The following is a 20,638-nucleotide window of genomic DNA, read 5'->3' as shown; positions in this document are numbered from 1 at the left end:
AACAGTTCAGCAGTTCAATCTCGGGCTCAGCGAGATCTCTGAAAAACCTGGTCCGGTTACGTAAACACCGGTTCTCCTGAACAGCAGATCCTCCTGCTCCGGGCACTAGTCCGGGCACATTTGGTTGCGTACATTGAACCGCAGAAGAAGAATAACGTCCGTTGTGGAGGTGTTTCACGAGAGACAGTGTCTTCTGACTCTGGGTCTGACTCCGGTTCAAAGTCATAAAAGGGACTGCGGTGGGGAGTCGTGAAGAAGCTATTTTTAAACATTGATAAAACAATGTTTTGATAATGAGGAGCAGTGCATCCACCGTTCCAGCGGGGGGAGCTGTGCTTCTGAGAGCGGGTGTGCTGATTATGTCACTTCCGGGTATTTGCCAATCACAAGACTCTGTCTTCTGGGGGTGAGAGTTGAGTCTGAAATATCGCGGCTGGGGAACAGCGTCAGAAAAGAGAGATTTCTATCGGCTCGTTTACAGCAACTAGGAGGTTTTTGACCATAAAAACAAGTTAATGTATGTAAGTAGACCTCCATAACTAACATATATGTGCAACAGGACCACTCTATGTGAGCTTTAATATATACCGGCAGTTCCACGAAAGAGACCACCATCTCTTTATTATCCAATTTCCTTCCCGGTTATATTTGTATTATGTTATTTTTATGCTGTCCATCAACTAGTTTTTCACCTTGTTCTACTTTTAACATTGTATCTCCTGTCATCAGAATAGTTTAAAGTTGTTAAGTTTCCCCAACCAGTGAACCATTGTTGGGGAACTCAGAACTACAAAAAAAAAAACTATTTTGTACAGCTGATCTTTCTCCCAGCTTTTCTCTATTCTTTTCTCCTTCTCGCTCACTCTGCTTCGCTCCGCCTTGCGTTTCTCTTTCCTGGTTACCCAGAAGGCAAGAGTGCTAACCACTAAGCCAACCATATATGTGCTTATCCCATTTCCAGACTTTTCTTCTTAAAACAAGAAAATCGAAATCAATTTTAAAATATTTAGTTTATTTCTATAAGCAGGTTTTGTAGTGTAAGCATGTCCTACTGTAAACAGTGAGCCGATTCTACCCTCTGAGGTTTATTTCAGACAATATTGCTACTGGCAACAGTGGTGAACACTAAGAGAAGGGACTTACTTTAGGAGGCCTGTGATGAGGTGAAATTGTTAACAGTGGTTTTCTTTCACCTGACTAGAAAGAGCCAGCATTACTGTCAAACATTTCAGTTTATAGGTGCTCTTACACACATGGGCCATGTGGTGGATCCTAAGCAGAGTTGCACTGTTTAGCAAGAATACTCGGAGAGCAAGGACCTCCACCAAGGCTTAAACTTAGCTGACATTTTTATATTTCAATCAACTGGATTCAGAAGACTTCGAAAGATATGTGTAGAACTTTACCTGTTAATAGCTAACGGCATCTTACATAAGATGACAAAATCAATCCTGCTCAGTTAAGATGTAGCTGAGATATATGCACATCTGAACTTGTTATGGGACTTTCAGTGTGAAATCTAAATTGACACCACATTCATGATCTGGATCACATACAGAAGAAATTTAGTGTCTGATCCTGCATACACATACCACATTTTATTAATTTACTATTATTTTTACAGTTTAACCCATTATAAGAGATTGGAATTTCTAAAACATTTGATACTTTTTTGACACCATCAGTGGGTAGATTCTAACCAAAATCTTTATGGGAACATACTTGGGCGATCACCTAACCATCACAAAAAAAATCAAATTGATCCATCAAAACAACTGTAGAGAGGAAGGACAAACTTTCAGATAAACCCACATTGTTAAAAACATGCAGTTTGTATGTAGCTCCAGTTAATCATAATGAGCCCTGACTTTGTGGTTGTCATACTTCTATAACGTAGTCCGAGTTGCCACAGATCACCCCAGCATCTTCATTGTGGGCACAGTTATGAGCCCCAATGCCAGCGTGTTTGCACTCTAGTAGGCTGGACTCTGTACCTTCACACTGAACATCATCCAGAAGAATTCTCAGATCCTTCCCCTCACCAAACTCAGAGTTCTTGGCTGCTTTCAGAGCATAGTGGAATCCCAGCTGCCGACAAACCACCGCAGCGTTCTTGATGGACCACAGGTCGTCACACACAGTTCCCCACTCCCCGTTAATGAAGATCTCCACCCGCCCATGGTCGTGACGACCCTGTTTGTCTCCAACCAGCCTCACCGTTCCATTCCGTTGCTCTGGTGTACTCTCTGCTCTAGATTTTTCCTTCCTTCGGCGACCTTTCCGTCGTGAATGTCTGGGCGGTCTGGTGGTTGTAGTGGTTGGTAGAGACATGGCCAGGTCGAGTTCTGGTACAGGTAAACGGTCAATGAGCTCTTGGAGCCAGTCATCTGATTCTGTGGGTAGTGGCTCTGGTATGTTTTTATTCAGTGGCTCAACACCAATCAGTACTGATAGAGAGGCAACAGAAAAACATGAGACCAAATATGAACATAAGCAAATGATGTAGCAGAAATGTTAACCAGGTGTTTTGTGGTGGGACTGACTCACTTTCCTGTGGAACAAACTTGATGAGATTACTTTTCACTCTGACAGGAAGAGGGTCATAGTGACACTGTGTCGGTGGACCACGTCTGAAAAACAGGTTACAATAACAGATGATTGATAGATATTAAGCAAGAAGTCATTTCAACTACACCTTTACACCTGGCATTCGAATGCTTTTTCTGTGATCAGATGAAGAGCCCCCTTATTTGACCCCCCCCCTCCCCCTCTTCTTCTGCAAAGATTTCCAGCAGCAGAAATTGAAATACTTGGGCTGTCACAACACCACATCCCTCTAGCTCATGTCTGTTTGTAATTATTAACAGATGTGTGTGCTCCATGTCCAAAGAGCAGGAACAGAACTGTGAGCACATACTGCACACAGCACGTCACACAATAATTCTGCTCAAAAACATAAAATAATGGTAACATTAGTCACCTGGAGGGATCCACCATTTTATAAACAACTCCTGATGGTGACGTAGCACTTGGTATTCCAGTCGACATGAAATACAGCTCACCTGATTTTAAAAAAAGCACAAAAAAGTAGTTAAAAAGCACATAAAGCTAATGTGCAAAGAATACTAGAGTAAAGTATTGAGCTTTGCTGTGAGGTTGTATGCACATATTTCTGCATTACCAGCTTCATCTTCAGCAAAGGAGATGATGTACTGGTGATAGTTGTTAATTAGTCCAGGGAAGGCACAGGTCAGGCCCATCCCCATACAGATCTCATTGTATTTCCACCGGCCTGTGTTTCTGTCCTCCTGTAGACTCATCAAACGCCTACAACAGGAACAATACAAATCATTATAGAACTTTATTTGCAATTTATTAAACATTTTCTGTTGTGTCACATTTCCCAGAGAACAATTAAACAGAATTAAGCCTGCCCCACACTACAGCATAATAGGCCAGATGTTGGTCCTGATCTGACCCTTCCGACAATCAGGGGGGCCTTTCAAATATAGGCTGATTTGAACAGATTTGAACAGATCTGGCCAAATTATCATGTTGTCTGAAGGATTATCAGACATGTCAACGGACGCATCACTCTTCCCAACTTCAAATCATACGTATTAAACATGTTTTATATTTACATCTAAACAGTGATTGGGGTGTGAACCCTGCAATAACCAATGAGAGTAAGTTAACCAAGAAATGGATGTTGCAACGTAGAATTTCCATCTTCTCAGCCATGACTGAGTCCGCCTCAGCAGATTATATTCTGAAGTCACGTTAAATTCTGGGAGTGTCTGTGATATCCCAAATCCCTGGAATCTCCTTAATGAACTACTTTGAAAAACTGTGTTAGTGTGTAAGTCCTGCATCTTGACTGGATCATCTAGTCTGTGCTTTCGCAGGATTAAAACATTGAAAATCGGTTGCAAAGTTCATTGTGTCTGTGGGCTCACATTTTTTTTTTAAATCAAGTCAGATTTTATAACCCTTTAGTGTGGGGCAGGACCATTCACATGCAGCGTCTTTTGTGAGCACAAAGGGTCCACAGCAGTGTATAGTTGCTAGGACTGTTGCCATGCAGCATAAAAACACGGATTTGCGACCAAATCCGACCGAGGGCCTTTGTGCATTGAGGTTTCTCCCACAGTCCAATAACATACATAGGTTGCTTAGACACGCCAAAGTGACCGGAGGGCAATGAACGGTGGTTTGTCTCGATGTGTTGGATGGACAACCTGTCCAGGGTGTACACCCCCGTTTGCCCTATGCCCCATGCCCCTTTGGCTCCTGTGCCCTACAACTCTCAATTTCTCAATTTCAGACATAAAATCTGACCCTCCATCATCCAGAAGGGGCTCCTGAATCAGTTAGTAGAGGAGAGGAAGCACATAGACATGGCAAGTTTCTTCTTATTTTCCCCTCCATACAGGTATTGAACAGTAAGCGCTGGTAATCAGACATCTTTGTTTTTTTCTTGGTTTAGTATGTGAATTAACTGAGTGAAGCTGCAACAACTTCAGTCTTCACAACAGCTCCCAGGTTTTGTTTTGGCAAGACAGAAGCACATCCCCACAAGCACCTTTGTTGAAAACAACTCAGTGTACTTCCACGTGTACGGCCCCTTATAGGGATACAAAGTGTACGAAACAATGCTTAAAAATACATTTTGTAGCCTATTATTTCACTAGTTTAAGTCTTACCCACTCATGAAGTCTCCAAATATATACATGCCATTCAGGTTGGGGTATTCACAGCCTCGGTACACATAACCACCAGTCACTGACTTGCCCATCTTGTGTGGATATGCATATATAGGCAGGACATCATCTGTGAACAAAACCTACAGGTCATAATTAGTATCACTGTGGCTGTCCCTCATCTAATTTGATTGTGAAAAAGGATTAAATAATTATGATTAATAATTAATCATACTTATTATGTATTGTATATTAATGTGATCAAATTGGGGCACCCTGTAACAGGGAAAAGACAATCATCAGTCTACACAATCACGTGCACTAGCTCTCTCGCTCTGAACCCCCGTTTGTCACAGTTTTCAGGCACAAAAGACATTCCTTTAAGTCAGGGGTTCTCAAAGTTTGATACCTGAGGGCCAATTTAGGAACCCGACATTGGACTGAGGGCCGCCAAAGGGGAAAAAAAGAAAAAAAACAGAAAGAAATCCCATTTGTAATAACTATGTCGTCCAAAATTTGACAATTAAAAAAAAAACAAAAAAACGTTGTACTATGTCGTCCCAAATGTGAACATTTTTTTCAAAAAAAAGTACGGTCCAAAATTTGACAAAAACGTCCTACTATACTATGTTGTCCAAAATGTGACAATTTTTTGGGAAAAGATTTCAACGCCAAAATGACAAAAACGTCATACTATACTGTGTCACTATGTCATCCAAAATTTGATGACATAGTAAATACAGTTCTACAGTTTACACTTATTGGTCTGTATCCAGTAATGTCCAATAAACATTTAACAAGCATAGTAGCTCCTGGATTTAAACTATCAACTGTAATTCATTGCGGGCCGCCATTGGCTCGCGGGCCGCACTTTGAGAACTAATGCTTTGAGTGAATAAAAGTTTACAATTTATTTAATCAAATGGCACAATATCAATTAATCAACTTGAATCAATGAGGCGAAATAACACAAAAGTAATTGCATGATGTCATCACTCTTCGGCAGGCTCATTTTCGTTTAGCTAGCTACTGACATGGCATGCTAGGTTTTCAACACAGACCAAGTTATCCTGTGACAGGGCAATGTAGAGCTTCTTAATGGGACTGAAGAAGCTTCGGTCTTAAAGGGACTGAATAACAGCGTGCCACAGCTTCAGTAAAACGGGCTACGAGCAGGGAGAATTGACCCTTCGCCTATAAATTGTCGCAGCTATCTTGGTGGGAAAATTGAAAACACGCAAAAACTGCAGCCAGCACGCGCCTGTCTATACCCGCTTAGAGTCTGTCCAACAGTGTTGCCAAATCCTCAGTAAGGAAAGTCACTATTGGCTGTGCTTAAAATCACATAATTTACATAATTGGCCATATAACTGCATGTGCACCTTGACATGGTACCGATATCAGGTCTGACACATATCAGACATAACATAAAAAAACACCTTAATACTGTTGAAATTTTGCCGTAAATTCACAGAAATTATTTAGTGCAGGGGCTCGGTGTGTGATAACAACGTATGCTGTGAACGTTGTTATCACACACAAAGCTGTCACTCTCAATAACTGCAGTGGAAATTCCATGACAGCAACAGACCTTTAGTGAGTGTACTGTGAAGTACAGTGTCATGCGGACTTGTCATTGCGACATAAACAAGGTTTGACCTCCAAACCATCTAACGGTAATACCTACCAAGTGAGCTGTTTGCACATAGCTTCTTGTCAAAGCAGGAGAAGCCCTCTTTAGCTCTCCAGCCATAGTTCCGACCTTTCTCGATGATGTCAATCTCCTCAAACTTGTTCTGACCTACATCCCCACAGAAGATGCGTCCTTTTCCCTCTTTGGTTCGAGGGTCACCCTTGTCCACGGAACACCTCCACATGTTGCGGACACCATAAGCATAGACCTCAGGTCTAGCTCCTCGCTTGTGTATAAAGGGATTATCTGGAGGGATTCTGTACAATGGGCCCCTCTCATTGTCATCCACATCAATACGAAGAACTTTACCCAGGAGAGATGACCTAAAATAGATGTAGCCATAGGGAAAACATGTTACAACTGTGACCATTTATGTCACAAAAAAAACAGTTACAAATATCACTGCACCTCCTCAGAGATCGAGGGCTAGCCTTGACTTGCCTGACCTTGTTTAGTGCTGTCAGTCACTGGATACGAGCACATGAGTGAAGGCAAAGAGTTTTCCTGTGACTGGATACAGGGGAATGTGTGGGAGATCTCGAAGGTGTGGGTTTACATAAAACTGTTTGTTAGAAAAATGTGTGTGCTGGCAGACCTTGCATTTGTTATTCCCATTCCTTCTTAATTTCTGAATTGTTAAAATGGATCAGCATGTTTCTTTTTCATCTTCTTCAGGGGTCGCCACAGCGAATCAACCTCCTCCATCTAACCCTCTCTGTATCCTCCTCTCTCACACCTACTATCTTCATGTCCTCTTTTATTGCATCCATAAATCTTGTCTTTGGTCTTCCTCTAGACCTCCTGCCTGGCAGTTCCAACCAGGCTTTGGCCTTTGCCACCTCTACCTTTACTTTGTGCTGCAGCTCCCTGTACTCTTAGTCTCCTCAGTGTCCCACTTTTTCTTTGCTAACCCCTTTCTCTTTATATACTTAGAAATACAACTATTTCACTTTATATACTTCATAAATGAATCAGCATGTTTGAAATTGAAATTGTTCAAAATCAAAGGCTGGTAAATGTTTGAAGGCACTACTGAAATTAAATAATATGAATAATGTGATCAGATAGTGATCGGATAGTGCTCCACCTCATGCATTTACACCTGGTATTAAAATGCGTCTCCGGTGTCGACATCAAGCTCTGATCATTATCTGATCACAGACCACGTCACCCCCCCCGCCCCCCCCCCCCCCCCCCGTGCACTGCCATATCATCAACAACAACAATGTTTGCCACACATGAAGTCAGGTTGGAGATGCATCGTGGCCAGAGTGAACAGAAGTATAAATTCCATGGCAATCGGATCACAGAAAACAAATGTTAATGCCAGGTGTAAAGGGGGCCACTGGGTCTGGTTTTGGCAGAGATTTATTCCTGTTTTTGCCAAAATCTGGCAAAAACTCCCTTTTTCCGCATTTAATGCAGTTGTGTTCTTGTTGGGTTTCTCTGTAATAATTGTAAGATCTTGACATGTAAAGTGCCATGAGATAATGTACTACATGTTATGAATCAGTGCTATACAAAACATGTAATTGAATTAAAAAATTGCATTGCTGCCAAAATGGAGCATACAAAGACCAAATTAGCATGTTCACCTGTAGGTGGGTAAAAACCTACATGAAATGCATTGTCATTTGATCTGAATGCAAAACCCTTTTAAACCCATGGATTCTTTCCCTTTTTTAGATTTCGATGGTCAAGCTGAAATTAAAATAAATTGAGACCTAGACCTTGTTGGTGCATGTTTTTGACTGAGGAAGAGAGCCATCCCCCTAAAACTTTAACAAAAATGTGTTTAAAGAGTTATACTTAAGATCAAAAGTGCTTACTTGTTCTGGGCATTCCCATATTTCCCAAACGGGTCTCCTGCCATCCCACCATCACCTGTGAAAATGTACAAGTAACCATCATCTGCAAAGAGCAATTGCCCTCCATTGTGGTTTGATGCAGGTTCATCAATCTCCAGAATTACCCTGGAAGAACAATAGACATGACAAATACTGTAGGCAAAAAGAGATGAACAAATAAAACACAAACAGGAAAATACCTTCAAACTAAAACTAGAATAAGTATGGAGCCCCCGAAGTGACATGAGAAAAAAAAAAAACACTTGAAATCTCGTCTTTCAAAGTTGAAATCTTGCGTTTCCAAAAAATTATGACAAAAAGAAAAAAAAATCAATTTTTTTTGTTGTCATTTTTTTGAAATCTCGAGTTTTCAAAGAGATCGATCTGAGGATCTCGAGTTGAGAGAGTGCTCTTATGTAGAGGAAACAGAAGTTGTCAGAAGCATTAACCCAAAGACGGGCAAGTTTTCTTCTTCATTGTTGTCTTGTCTTCTCCTTCAGTAACTCTTGATACTGTATCAAGAGTTACTTTGCCTCCTGAGACGAGGAGGGGAATACATTATTCAAAAGGTTTGGTTTCGAGTCTAGTGGACCACTAGGTGTGAATACTACTTAAAATACACCAGGAAGAAAGGCATAAACGAGGACGTACAGGACAGGATACAGGAAGGTACACACACTAGGAAGAACTACAATATAAAACAAAAATCTAACAAGACACAAGGAAGACAGACAACAAGAGGAAACAATACACAAACAACTAAAAACTTTCAAAAGGCTACGTGCACAACAGAACTTCCGCCTAGCAAGCTAGCAAGATTTGCCCATGGATGTATTATATGAACTGGATAGAGCACCAGTGAATATATACTATATGAATATAGTAAGCTGAAAAGTACACTGACGTAGTTAAAGATTAAAACGATCAATTCAATAGAAATGGTTTATTTAATTGATCGTGGCTATTAGTTTATACGTGTTACAGGAATCGTGTTGTTTTTGCCTGATTTCCCTTATATAATTATTATTAGGAGCTACAACAACGTGTTATAGTTTTATAATTCCCGATTCTTTCACTCAACCTGTTTATCTTCAACTATAATGTGCGTGTTCATCACATTTAACAGTAACTTCATGAACCGATAGTGACGGTAAGACAAACTAGTGATGGGATCGGCAGTTCATTTGAGTGTACTGAATCACTAGAATCCGTTCATCAAACTGATTCGTTCAGTGCTTAGCAGGAGCCCAGTGCCCTGCTACGTGACTCACGTCCTCCCTGAGTGCAGTACGTTCGTGCCGCAGGTCATAGAGTGAGTGACAGCACGAACGAGATTCATGTCCTCAGCCACAGTTCTCCAGCTTTCTGTGTGTCAGTACGTGCGCGGGTCAGTGAGTGACAACGCGGACAAGATTCATGTCTTTAGCCAAAGTTCTCCAGTTCTCTGTGTGTCAGTTCGTTCGTCTCATGACTGAGTCAGTGACTGACAGCGCGAATGAATCACAGCAGACACAGTTCTTCTTACTAGTCACTCCCTCCCCGCTCGGCGCACGTTGGCTGGTGCCGTTTGCCGAAGATTCACGAGTGAGTGACGGCGCCGGCGAACGACATCACGAGTGATTCACAGAACGCGGCAGTTCCACTCCCGGCCGCCACGATCGCTGCTGAGGTCAACTGAACTAAGAAAGGAACGAATCAGTTCATGAAGTGATCCCAGTCAGTTAGTTCACTCAAATTATTCGTTCTTTTGAAGCTCTTTTTAACTATGGTTGGGAGGAGGGTCAACTACCAAAAAATACATGCTGTTGTAATTCTAATTCTGAAACCAGGAAAAAATCCTTCCTGTCCTTCTTCTTACTGACCGATTGCATTAGCATCTGTCCTGTGTTAAACCATGGAAAGAATGGTTACTAACAGATTAGTTAATGTCCTGGAATCAAAGGTTTTTTGTGAATTATCAAAATGGGTTCAGGGTAGGAAGAACTACTATGTATTCAATAGCATTCTTGGATCAAGAAATTAGGAAAGCTTTCATAAATAAAGAATCTGAAATTGCAGTATTTTTGGATCGCTAAGTCGCTATTTGCGGACGATGGTGCCATTTGGAAGAGAGGAAGAAATATTCATCACCTTTTCAGTCAAAGTTCAGACTGTTCTGTGGGCAAATAAGTGGGGTTTTAGGATTTCTAATTCCAAAAGTAAATGTATGTTATTTGGTTTATTCCTGTTTTAGTATCTCTTTGTATGACTGCCCACTAGAAAGAGTTAATGTTTTTAAATTCCTTGGGATATGGATGGATGAAAGACTTACATGGGAGTGTCATATAGATAAAATAGTTTTTAAATGTGAAAAAGTGATCAACATTCTTCGTAGCTTGGCTGGAAGTGACTGGGGGGCTGAAAGGGACACCTTGTTTATGATCTATACAGCCATGATAAGATCTGTCTTAGACTATGAGTATGTGATATTTGGTGTAGCAGCTAAATCAGTTCATTGCAAATTGGATCGGGTCCAGGCCAAAGCCTTAAGAGTCTGTTGTGGAGCCTTGAGGTCCACCCCAATTCCTGCTCTACTGGTTGAAATGGGAGAGTTTCCCCTAAGAATCAGGAGATATAAAATGGGGCTCCACTACTGGAATAAACTCAGGGGGGGAATAATAGTTCTGCAGCAATAGGTCTTTTGGAAGACTCTTGGGAGTTTGTAGGTAAAGAAAGGAAATCAAACTTCTTATATCTCATTAAGCAGCTGGCAATAAAAATAGGATTGGACAACGATACAGTGAGTTGAACTACTTGGTCTCCAATACCCTTCTGACTTCTTCGAGACCCTGAGGTATATTTACACCTGCTAGAGGGGGAAAATAATCCCTTTTGAAAAAGTCTTAGGATGCCTTAACCAGTTTAATGAATATATCCAGATTTTTACAGATGGCTCTAAGGACCGAGAGTCTGGGAAGACTGGGCTAGGAGTATGGATGTGATATCTGATTGGATTAAGTGTTAAAGATTAATGGACAAGTTTCTCCTAAATTTACGATCAGAGAATAAAATATAGTAGTATTCTCAAAATAAATAAATAAATAAAAAAGACGAAAGCAAGTGAACCTTTATGATACATTATTGGATAAAACTCACCCATAACAATAATTAAATATATATATATATATATATATATATATATATATATATATAGGAAATTTTAATTTCTCTGTGATATAAATAAAGTATCTATCTATCTATCTATCTATCTATCTATCTATCTATCTATCTATCTATCTATCTATCTATCTATCTGTCATATAGTGTGCCGCTCTAGTGCTTACCTCTCAGAGGTGTGATCCACCACATTCATGTCATTGGCAGATATGTGGAACTCACTGATCCTGATCCTCTCATCAAAGCCCACTTCCACTGAGTAGTACACATACAACTTTCCATTGTATTTGTACCTGGGGTGAAAGGTGAGTCCTAGAAAGCCCCTCTCATCACCCTCCCATGGTGACGTTAATACTGCTTTGGTAATGTTCAAAAAAGGTTTATGCAGTTTGGATCGATCAGGTAGGTAGGTCCATACCAAACCCAGCTGTTCCGCCACAAATAACCGATGTGTGCCATCATTGGCATGGACCATGGCTAGAGGGTTCCGCAGATCATTGGCCACTTCTTCCAGACACAGTTGGAGACAGCCATCTGAGTCAGACTGAAGTCGGCCCAGATTTTTGGTGAGCCCCTCGTTGCTGAGGAGGTGTGGGTAGCAGTAGTCCATGTCATCTAACTCCATGCGTTGGCAGAAATTAGTTTGGTTTTCTTTGACTTTGAGTATGTGTGGGTTGTCTGACAGGAGAGGAATGGCAGCATTGCACTTAGTCCAAAATTCAAAGCAATAGTCCTGACAGAGGCCGGGAATGGTCCGGACAGGGGTGCTGGGATCCTCTGCGTCAAAGAGATGAGCTGCATAAGGAGAACATTCCTTGATAGATGGAGAGGAGAGGTGAGTAAGAGGAATAAGTAAATTAAGCAAACACTCACTCACTGAAAACATGCCAGGATCTGCAAGCAGGGACATAAGGGAAAACACGTATTCTATTATAATTTCTTGTCTTTACACTCATCATATTTCCATCATCTGTATTTGTTATTTCATAAAAATGAAAAAACAAAATATGCTATATATCAAGGATCAAAGGAGGATACATTATGTGGTCCTCCACGGCCAAAGAGGGCTTTTTGTATGAAGTACTGACTGTGATGCTAATGATTTAGCAACTAGCTGAGAGTTTGCACATCATCAGCTAATTCAGGAAAAGACTGATCCATCAACACCACACCACACAGCCACTTCAATGTATTTCATTAGTGCCTGCGGCGGCAAGGCAGTTTTATTTGATATTAGATATATGTGTCTATCTTTGATCCTTCTCTCGTAAGTTTATATAGTATATTTTGTTTTCATGAAACAACAAAAACAGATACACTACAAGTTTGGGCACCCCTGTAAATTTTCATGATTTTCCTTTATAAATCATTGGTAAACACTGCTCAAAATCTACTAAGGTATTCATGCAGAAGAACGAATACAACGTTCTGGAATGGCCATAATTTATAATAGTATTTATATCATCATAGATACATTCATATATCTGAATAGTGTCATATATATTTTGTTCAATTAAAGTCCAGTATCACCACACACAGTGTTTCACTTTGTTTATGAAAGTGCAAATTAAAAATAGGCCATGTGATTTTACTCCCCCGTAATGCAAAAAAACCAACAAAAAAACAAGAGTGACACTGGGTAGACACTGGATTAAATAACACAGCTATAATATAGTTAATGCAATTTATTGAGGTACAAATCAAATTCAGCTTTGGGCCCCATAAATGTTTCTGTTTGCCTCAATGTGTCAGCTAAATAATCTATCTGTTTGTTGTTTTTGCGGTGATGAAGTCTACTAACGTTTATGCTAATGCAATAGCTTGTGAGCTTACATGCTAACAAGTCCACTCACATAGCAGAAGTAAAATCTGTCTCTGCCTCTGTCTTTGTTAGAAAGCACAGCCACCATTTAGTTCTTCTGCGTTTTTCCTTGTCCATCTTCATTCAACAGTGAACACCCCCCGCTCCACAGCAGCAGCATGTGTTTTCTTCGTGATTGGCCGAAAAAACAACAAAAGCACTGGAATGTAATATCACCACACCCTAAAGCCTTGTTTATGGTCGCGCAGGGCTCCGCAGACGGCACACGACCTACAAGCACGCACTGAGGCATTTATGCTCAGCACATTGTTGGTTGCAGTATTCGCCTCAACGGCAGTGGGCGTATAACCAAGATATTTAGTGAATAAGCAGGAAATCAATGTGTGCTGCCGCATAAACATCCTCTGACTAGCAACAGTAGTAAACAAAAACTCCCCGCCATTGAATTTTAGGATATTGCTTACATTGGTCTCGAAATGTAGGTTTCACGTATTTGGACATTTAAATTTGGAGCATGTAGTAGCTTCTTTGAAACTTCAACTTGCACAATTTTGGAAAAAACTGAAATCCATCATAATGAAAAAAAAAAAAAAGTTTTCTTTTTTCACTTCGTTTGCACAGGGTCGACTTCAATGTTTGAACCCTTTGAATTTTCATAAGTGGAACAAGCTTAGGGCAACAGTAGACCAGATGATCCTGTGTCCCTGCAAATAAAAGGGATGATTTTATCTATGGATTTTGGTGTTGGAGAGTGAGGGTTACAGCAAGATAAAGTGGCTGACACATTTTTGTGCAGGAGCAAATTTAATGCTCCTGCGCAACTGGCTAAAAATCAGTTTCCTTTGTGTCCCTGCTGGCAGATATTATTTCTATGAGCAAGTGCCTTTTGTTCTCATGCTGAGCAGGCACAGGTGGCACACATGCACAGTTTATGTCACAGCACCATATACATATAAACACACTTCACAAAAACTTTAATTTTCTCTTCAAAGGTCCAATATGCAACATTATACTTCCAGAGATATCTGGAAATTAATGTTAAATGTAAGTGTAATGTAATCTGAAATAAAAGTGGTTTCACAATTTCAGGCAAATTAAGCATTAATATTGAATTCATCATTTATAATGCATGAATATTCATTAATATGTAGTTTATAAACACAGTTATAAATGTTATATGATGAATTCAATTTGTATTAATGCTTAACTTAATAGTGTGTTTCTCTTTAGCATTTTTGACTCCCAAGAGGCATTTATCACACATTTCTCAACAATCCCCCCAAACACCACTGCTTCTGTGTTCAACTGGTGAAATTACCAACAGTGTATGGCTGCAGTTCGGAGCCTCTCCTCTCATGCCATCACCTCTCGTGCCCACCAAGGAAAACAATTTTCAAAATAAAAGCTTGCGTCGCGAACCACTCGTCTGTTGCCATAAACATAAAATGACACTTGTAAATTGTGTAAAATGTATTGTTCAAAATTAGATTTATGCTCCACAATTTAACCTTCCTGGATTTGTTAATAATTGTTTTTCAACCAAACGGTAAAAGTAATCATGCTAATACTTATTAGTGTATACTAATACCTAAAAAAAAATACTTAAAAAATACCAGACGAAAAAATGGAATGGGAAAAATATACAGAACATAAAATGAATAGTAAATACTGCAAAAAATGTATTATTAATATTTATATTCAATATGAGATAAATGCTCAAGGAATTGGACAAAGGTGGAACTGCCTGGATGTGCCTCCTCAGTGAAGGAAGATACTCTGGATACGTCTCCTTATGGATGGGTGTTGAAATAGCTTAGACCATTAATATAGAGGTGTCAAGATTTATTCATATATAATTAAATAGATATTGAATGCCTCTATACCAGATAACCACATAATTGGAAGTAACATAAGAGTCACGGGAAGTCATTCTTACACAGAATACAGAGCCTCTGTTGGTCAGTTTCAACTTTCAACAAGTTTAATGTTAATACAATAACTACTGTGCTCCGGCACTGGGCTGACCCAAATGGCTGCAGAACCCAGGCTGGGGATCTTCAGAGTAGATCCCCTGCAGGTCCCCTCCTCTTCCTCTTATGGCAAAAACAAAACAAAAGCATATCATGTCTTCTTTTTTTTGCAAAAAAGTGACTACACAGCCACTCTGTTTCAAAGCATAGCAGGCAGCAGTGGTGGAGGAAGTGCTGAATCTCAGTACTTAAGTAAAAGTACAAATAACCAGAGAAATATTTACTTTAGTAAAAGTAGAAGTACCAAAAGGACAACCCTACTTAAGTGAACGTAAAAATTACCTGATTTTAAATGTACTTTAAGTATTAAAAGTAAAAGTACTTGCAAAATGATTCTTTCTCAAAAAAAACAGGCTGTGGCATTTTAATTGAGTTTTAGGTTAATTTAATGTGCTTACCATCTATGGCCCAGTTTTCAACACAAATATGAAATGTCATTTGCAGTACATTAACAATTTTAACATTGTAACAATAACACTGTTAATTACCATATGTTTAAGGCTGTAAACATTTTGGAATCAGTGCATAAGTTATTATTTGACAGGAGCATGTATTCTCTTCTGATAGTACATACAGTTAGGTCCATAAATATTTGGACATCGACACAGTTCTCTTTATTTTGGCTCTATACACCACTACAATGGATTTGAAATGAAATGATGTGCTTTAACTGCACACTTTCAGCTTTAATTTGAGGGTATTTACATCCAAGTGAACGGTGTAGGAATTACAACACTTTCTATATGTGCCTCACACTTTTTAGGGGACCAAAAGAAATTGGACAATTGACTGAAAAGCTATTTCATGAACAATTGTGGGCTATTCCCTCATTATTTCATCTTCAATGACACAGGTAAAAGTTCTGGGGCCTCATGTACAAAGACTTGCGTGGATTTCCTACTGAAACTTGGCGTACGCCAAAACCCAGAAACTGTCGTACGCACAAATAAATGTATATGTATCAAAGTGTGCGTACGCAAGGATCCAAGCACGTTCCCTTTGTACATCCCAAATCAAACGTGGAATTGAGCGCACATGCAGAGGTGCCAAACTCCTCCCTGTCCACGCCCCATTTACATATGCAAATCAATTTAAATAGGCCCTGAGATTCACCTCTTTGATCAAATAACGCACTGAACCAAGAAAAGAAAAGGAATTTCACACAGTCTGAGCAAGAGATTCTAGTGAATGAATGAAAACGCCCACACACACACACACACACAGAGAGAGAGAGAGATTATAAAGAAATGGTCAGATCTCGAGGTGGAGGTGAAGCGGAGGGTTTCTGCTCACCGCCGAAGCAAAGTGACCGCAACAGGTCATACAATCAGCTGCTCACAATACACATCGCTCATGCGTAAAGATGGCACTATTAATGAATTTAGAAGTGTGCCGCGGCTGACATTTACAACTTTACGCCCGCTTTTACTGACATGAATACTGAACAAAGGCAGACGATCAGGGGCTTGTTAGAAAGCTCTGTAGCTCTAATTTCACCAGCAGAAAATAAAGAAAACCAAAAACATATGTGAATGCGCACATGCCCAAATGTGCATTGCGCTGGTTTACATAAGGGACAATTAAAATAAACTATTATAAACTATTTATTCACCCAGAAGCCACCCATCGTGCACTGTGCCAGCCTCCAGCCTGTCCCCAACCATGCTGTTAGTCATAATGAATGAGTAATGCGTTGAACCAGACCACCTTACACGATGTTAGCTGCATTTGCGCATCACATATGATTTGAACATTGATGGAATGAAAATGTTTCCTATTAACGTAAACAAATTCTGTGACTGCGCTTTTATAGCAATGTGTGTGCAGTCAATAGCTCCGATTACATTAGGGAAAACAGCTCTCGCTGAAAATTGCGCTTTAATAACACTTCCCATATTTCTTGTAATTTTTTTAATGTAAATATTAGCATTTTAGCTCAAAAGCTTCCAGGCCATGTGACCTAAAGACTTTGAATCAGTAAAGAACCATCATACAGGACTGCCTAGTCAAGACACACCTCTTTTTATTCCATTTTAATACTTCCCATATTTTTTATTATTTTTTAATGTAAATATTAGCATGTTAGCTCAAAAGCTTCCAGACCATGGGGCCTAAAGACTCCAAATCAGTGCAAAAACATAGTGCTGGACTGCCTAGTCAGGACACACCTTTTTTTATTCCATTTAAATACTTCCCATATTTTTTATAATTTTTTTAATATAAATATTAGCATTTTAGCTCAATAGCTTCCAGGCCATGGGGCCTAAAGACTCCAAATCAGTGCAGACACATAGTACTAGACTGCCTAGTCTGGAAACACCTCTTTTTATTACATTTTAATACCTCCCATATTTTTTTTAAATGTTTTAATGTAAATATTAGCATTTTAGCTCAATAGCTCCCAAGTCATGTGACCTAAAGACTTCAAATCAGTGCAGAATCATAGTACTAGACTGCCTAGTCTGGACACACCTTTTTTTATTCTATTTTAATACCTCCCATATTTTTTTAATGTTTTAATGTAAATATTAGCATTTTAGCTCAATAGCTTCCAGGCCATGGGGCCTAAAGACTCCAAATCAGTGCAAGAACATAGTGTTGGACTGCCTAGTCAGGACACACCTTTTTTTTTATTCCATTTAAACACTTCCCATATTTCTTGTAATTTTTTTAATGTAAATATTAGCATTTTAGCTCAATAGCTCCCAAGTCATGTGACCTAAAGACTTCAAATCAATGCAGAATCATAGTACTAGACTGCCTAGTCTGGAAACACCTTTTTTTATTCCATTTTAATACCTCCCATATTTTTTTTTATGTTTTAATGTAAATATTAGCATTTTAGCTCAATAGCTTCCAGGCCATGGGGCCTAAAGACTCCAAATCAGTGCAAAAACATAGTGCTGGACTGCCTAGTCAGGACACACCTCTTTTTATTCCATTTAAATACTTCCCATATTTTCTATTATTTTTTTAATGTAAATATTAGCATTTAGCTCAATAGCTTCCAGGCCATGGGGCCTAAAGACTCCAAATCAGTGCAGACACATAGTACTGGGCTGCTTAGTCAGGACACACCTCTTTTTATTCCATTTAAATACTTCCCAGATTTTTTATAATTTTTTTAATGTAAATATTAGCATTTCAGCTCAATAGCTTCCTGAACATGTGACATAAAGACTTCAAATCAGTAAAGGACCATAGTAGTAGACTGCCTAGTCAAGACACACCTCTTTTTATGACATTTTCATCTCCCATATTTTTATTTAATCCATTTTTAATGTAAATATTGTCATTTAAACAGTAATTTGTTGACGGTCCCTAAATGAGACCTCGGAAGTCAAGAGCGATGGGTCGGACTTTGAACAAGCCGTGATCGTGCACCTATCTCCGGGGAAAGGCGGAGGAGGGTGCCGCTGGATCTGGAGCTGGAGTGAATGTCTGTTGAATATCCAATATGAAACTGATTTCACCGCGGTCTTTAACCGATATTCACTGACATCAGATAAGATTCCGTTTCAAGTGGTTAAGGAATCGCATATTTCCTCAAATAAACAAAACACCCAACAACATCGTCCAGAAATCTGCAAACTATATTGACATAAAAAAATATGTTACTTTAAGAGTTGACCTGTTTTGAAATGCACTGCAGAAAACAAGCTCACAAACTTACCTGTGACTGCGTCATCATCTCCGTCATCACTGAATTTCTTCCTCTTCTTTTGGTTGGAACTATTGTTCAGGCAAGTGGAATAACGGTAAATCCCCCTGAGATTGAAATCTTACTCGCATTCGGTTGTACACTCTTGGTTGTGCACGCGCAGGCATGAGAGGAGAGGCTCCAGACTGCAGCCATACCCGTCTCCAAATTACCGCCGCCTGAAACTACAGTTTCTCCTGTACTGCAGACGGTGTTTGCCAACCCGCCCCCCCACACACACACACACACACACTTACCTGGCACAGCAGCTCCATCACGGAGCCCGCACATTTCGCATATCCATAATAATCAAAGTTGTCCATAACGTTATAAAACTTGGTCATCAGTTCCTGGTCTTTTTGATAATCACAGCAGCCAAACTCCTTATACATGACGCAGAATTCCAGCTCCCTAAGCGGCCGGAAGGGAGGTTTAAAATCCAAACACTGCGGGTGAGGCAACACAGGTGCGAGCCACATCATAAGAACATAAAAACAAACGACACCAGTGGGCGAGAGCCACGGAAGCCGCGGGGAGTTGAGGTGACACCGTCGCATTATTCTGCAGAGCGCGCAGAGGAGACCATGGAGGCTTAGTGCAGACGCGTCTTCTTCTTCTTCCTGTGTGGACTTTGAGCGGTTTCACTGACGTGGTTGTGGTGGTTATTCGCTGCGGGGTCAAACCCGTGCTTGTGGGGCTGTCACCAGGCTGCATCAGAAGAGTCAGACTGTCGCTGTCTGAAGCTGAAGCAGCCACATCATTAGACAGACAGGGCACAGAGAGTGTCCTCTACAAAGAGCAGCACGTCATCTGGACTTAGTTTTGCCTTTCACTATTTTTGCAATGCATTGAAGGTTACACTGTCGGATAACACTGCATGTAAAACTCCTGCCATCCACTCGATGGCGACCTTACCCAGTCTGAATCTCTCAATTGCTACACTCAAACCCGCCCACCCATTTCACTCAATTGAGTGTCCGATTTGCCTAATCTCCAAATCTGCATATCTTTGGACCCAGGTCTTCTTGATGCAAAGGCAATAATATCTATATATAAATAAATAAATAAGCTAGAAAAGCACTCAGAGAGCGCTAGGCAACTCAGCTTGTTCCTGGTCCCATTGCGGATATCTCCTCAAAATTTCATCTAAATCTGTCCATCACTTCGAGTTATGTTGCTAACTAACAGACAAACAAACAAACAAACAAACAAACAAACAAACAAACTCAGGCGAAAATACCTCCTTGGCCGAGGTCAAAAAAGAAATAAACAAGGGCTCCCCTCTACAGTATTGATTGGTAGCAGTTCGTCTCCTCGTTTTCTAGCATTTATTAGGCTAAACACAGCAAACTGGCTGAGCACTGGCTGAGCCCCAGACCTTCCGATCTCATAAGCATAGAACACAGAACTAAATAAATAAATACAGGGATTTTATTTATTTATTTCTGTGATTGTTTCTATATTTATTTTTTCACTGATTTATTTACTTCTGTCTGTATTTATTTGTAGACATGTCATGTTTAGTCGTCCATAGTGAAGAAGCATCTGTGGGCATGAGAAATCTTGTGGCCACCTTTCTTATTTATGATTGTTTGTTATTGTACCATTGTTATTGTATGTCCATCACACATTCCTTCCTCAGGGAGAGACAGAAGTGACTTAACTCAAATTTACAGTTGGACAATCATTT

General features: G+C 40.0%; 1 protein-coding gene across 1 annotated transcript; it reads right to left on the bottom strand.

Moving 5' to 3' along the window:
• Window positions 1–1,878: 1,878 nt before the first annotated feature.
• hhipl1 (HHIP-like 1) lies at window positions 1,879–19,505 on the bottom strand (the record flags this gene model as incomplete). Its single annotated transcript, XM_083907784.1, has 9 exons — window positions 1,879–2,447; window positions 2,548–2,630; window positions 2,981–3,062; window positions 3,182–3,327; window positions 4,704–4,830; window positions 6,388–6,716; window positions 8,223–8,366; window positions 11,564–12,210; window positions 19,206–19,505. The coding sequence occupies 9 exons, from the start codon at window positions 19,503–19,505 to the stop codon at window positions 1,879–1,881; spliced, it is 2,427 nt and encodes an 808-aa protein (XP_083763910.1).
• Between the last annotated feature and the right edge of the window lie 1,133 nt (window positions 19,506–20,638).

This window comes from Microchirus variegatus, assembly GCF_963457635.1.
Source record: "Microchirus variegatus genome assembly, chromosome: 21".
NCBI lineage: Eukaryota > Metazoa > Chordata > Actinopteri > Pleuronectiformes > Soleidae > Microchirus > Microchirus variegatus.
This window is presented reverse-complemented; position numbering and strand designations above follow the sequence as displayed.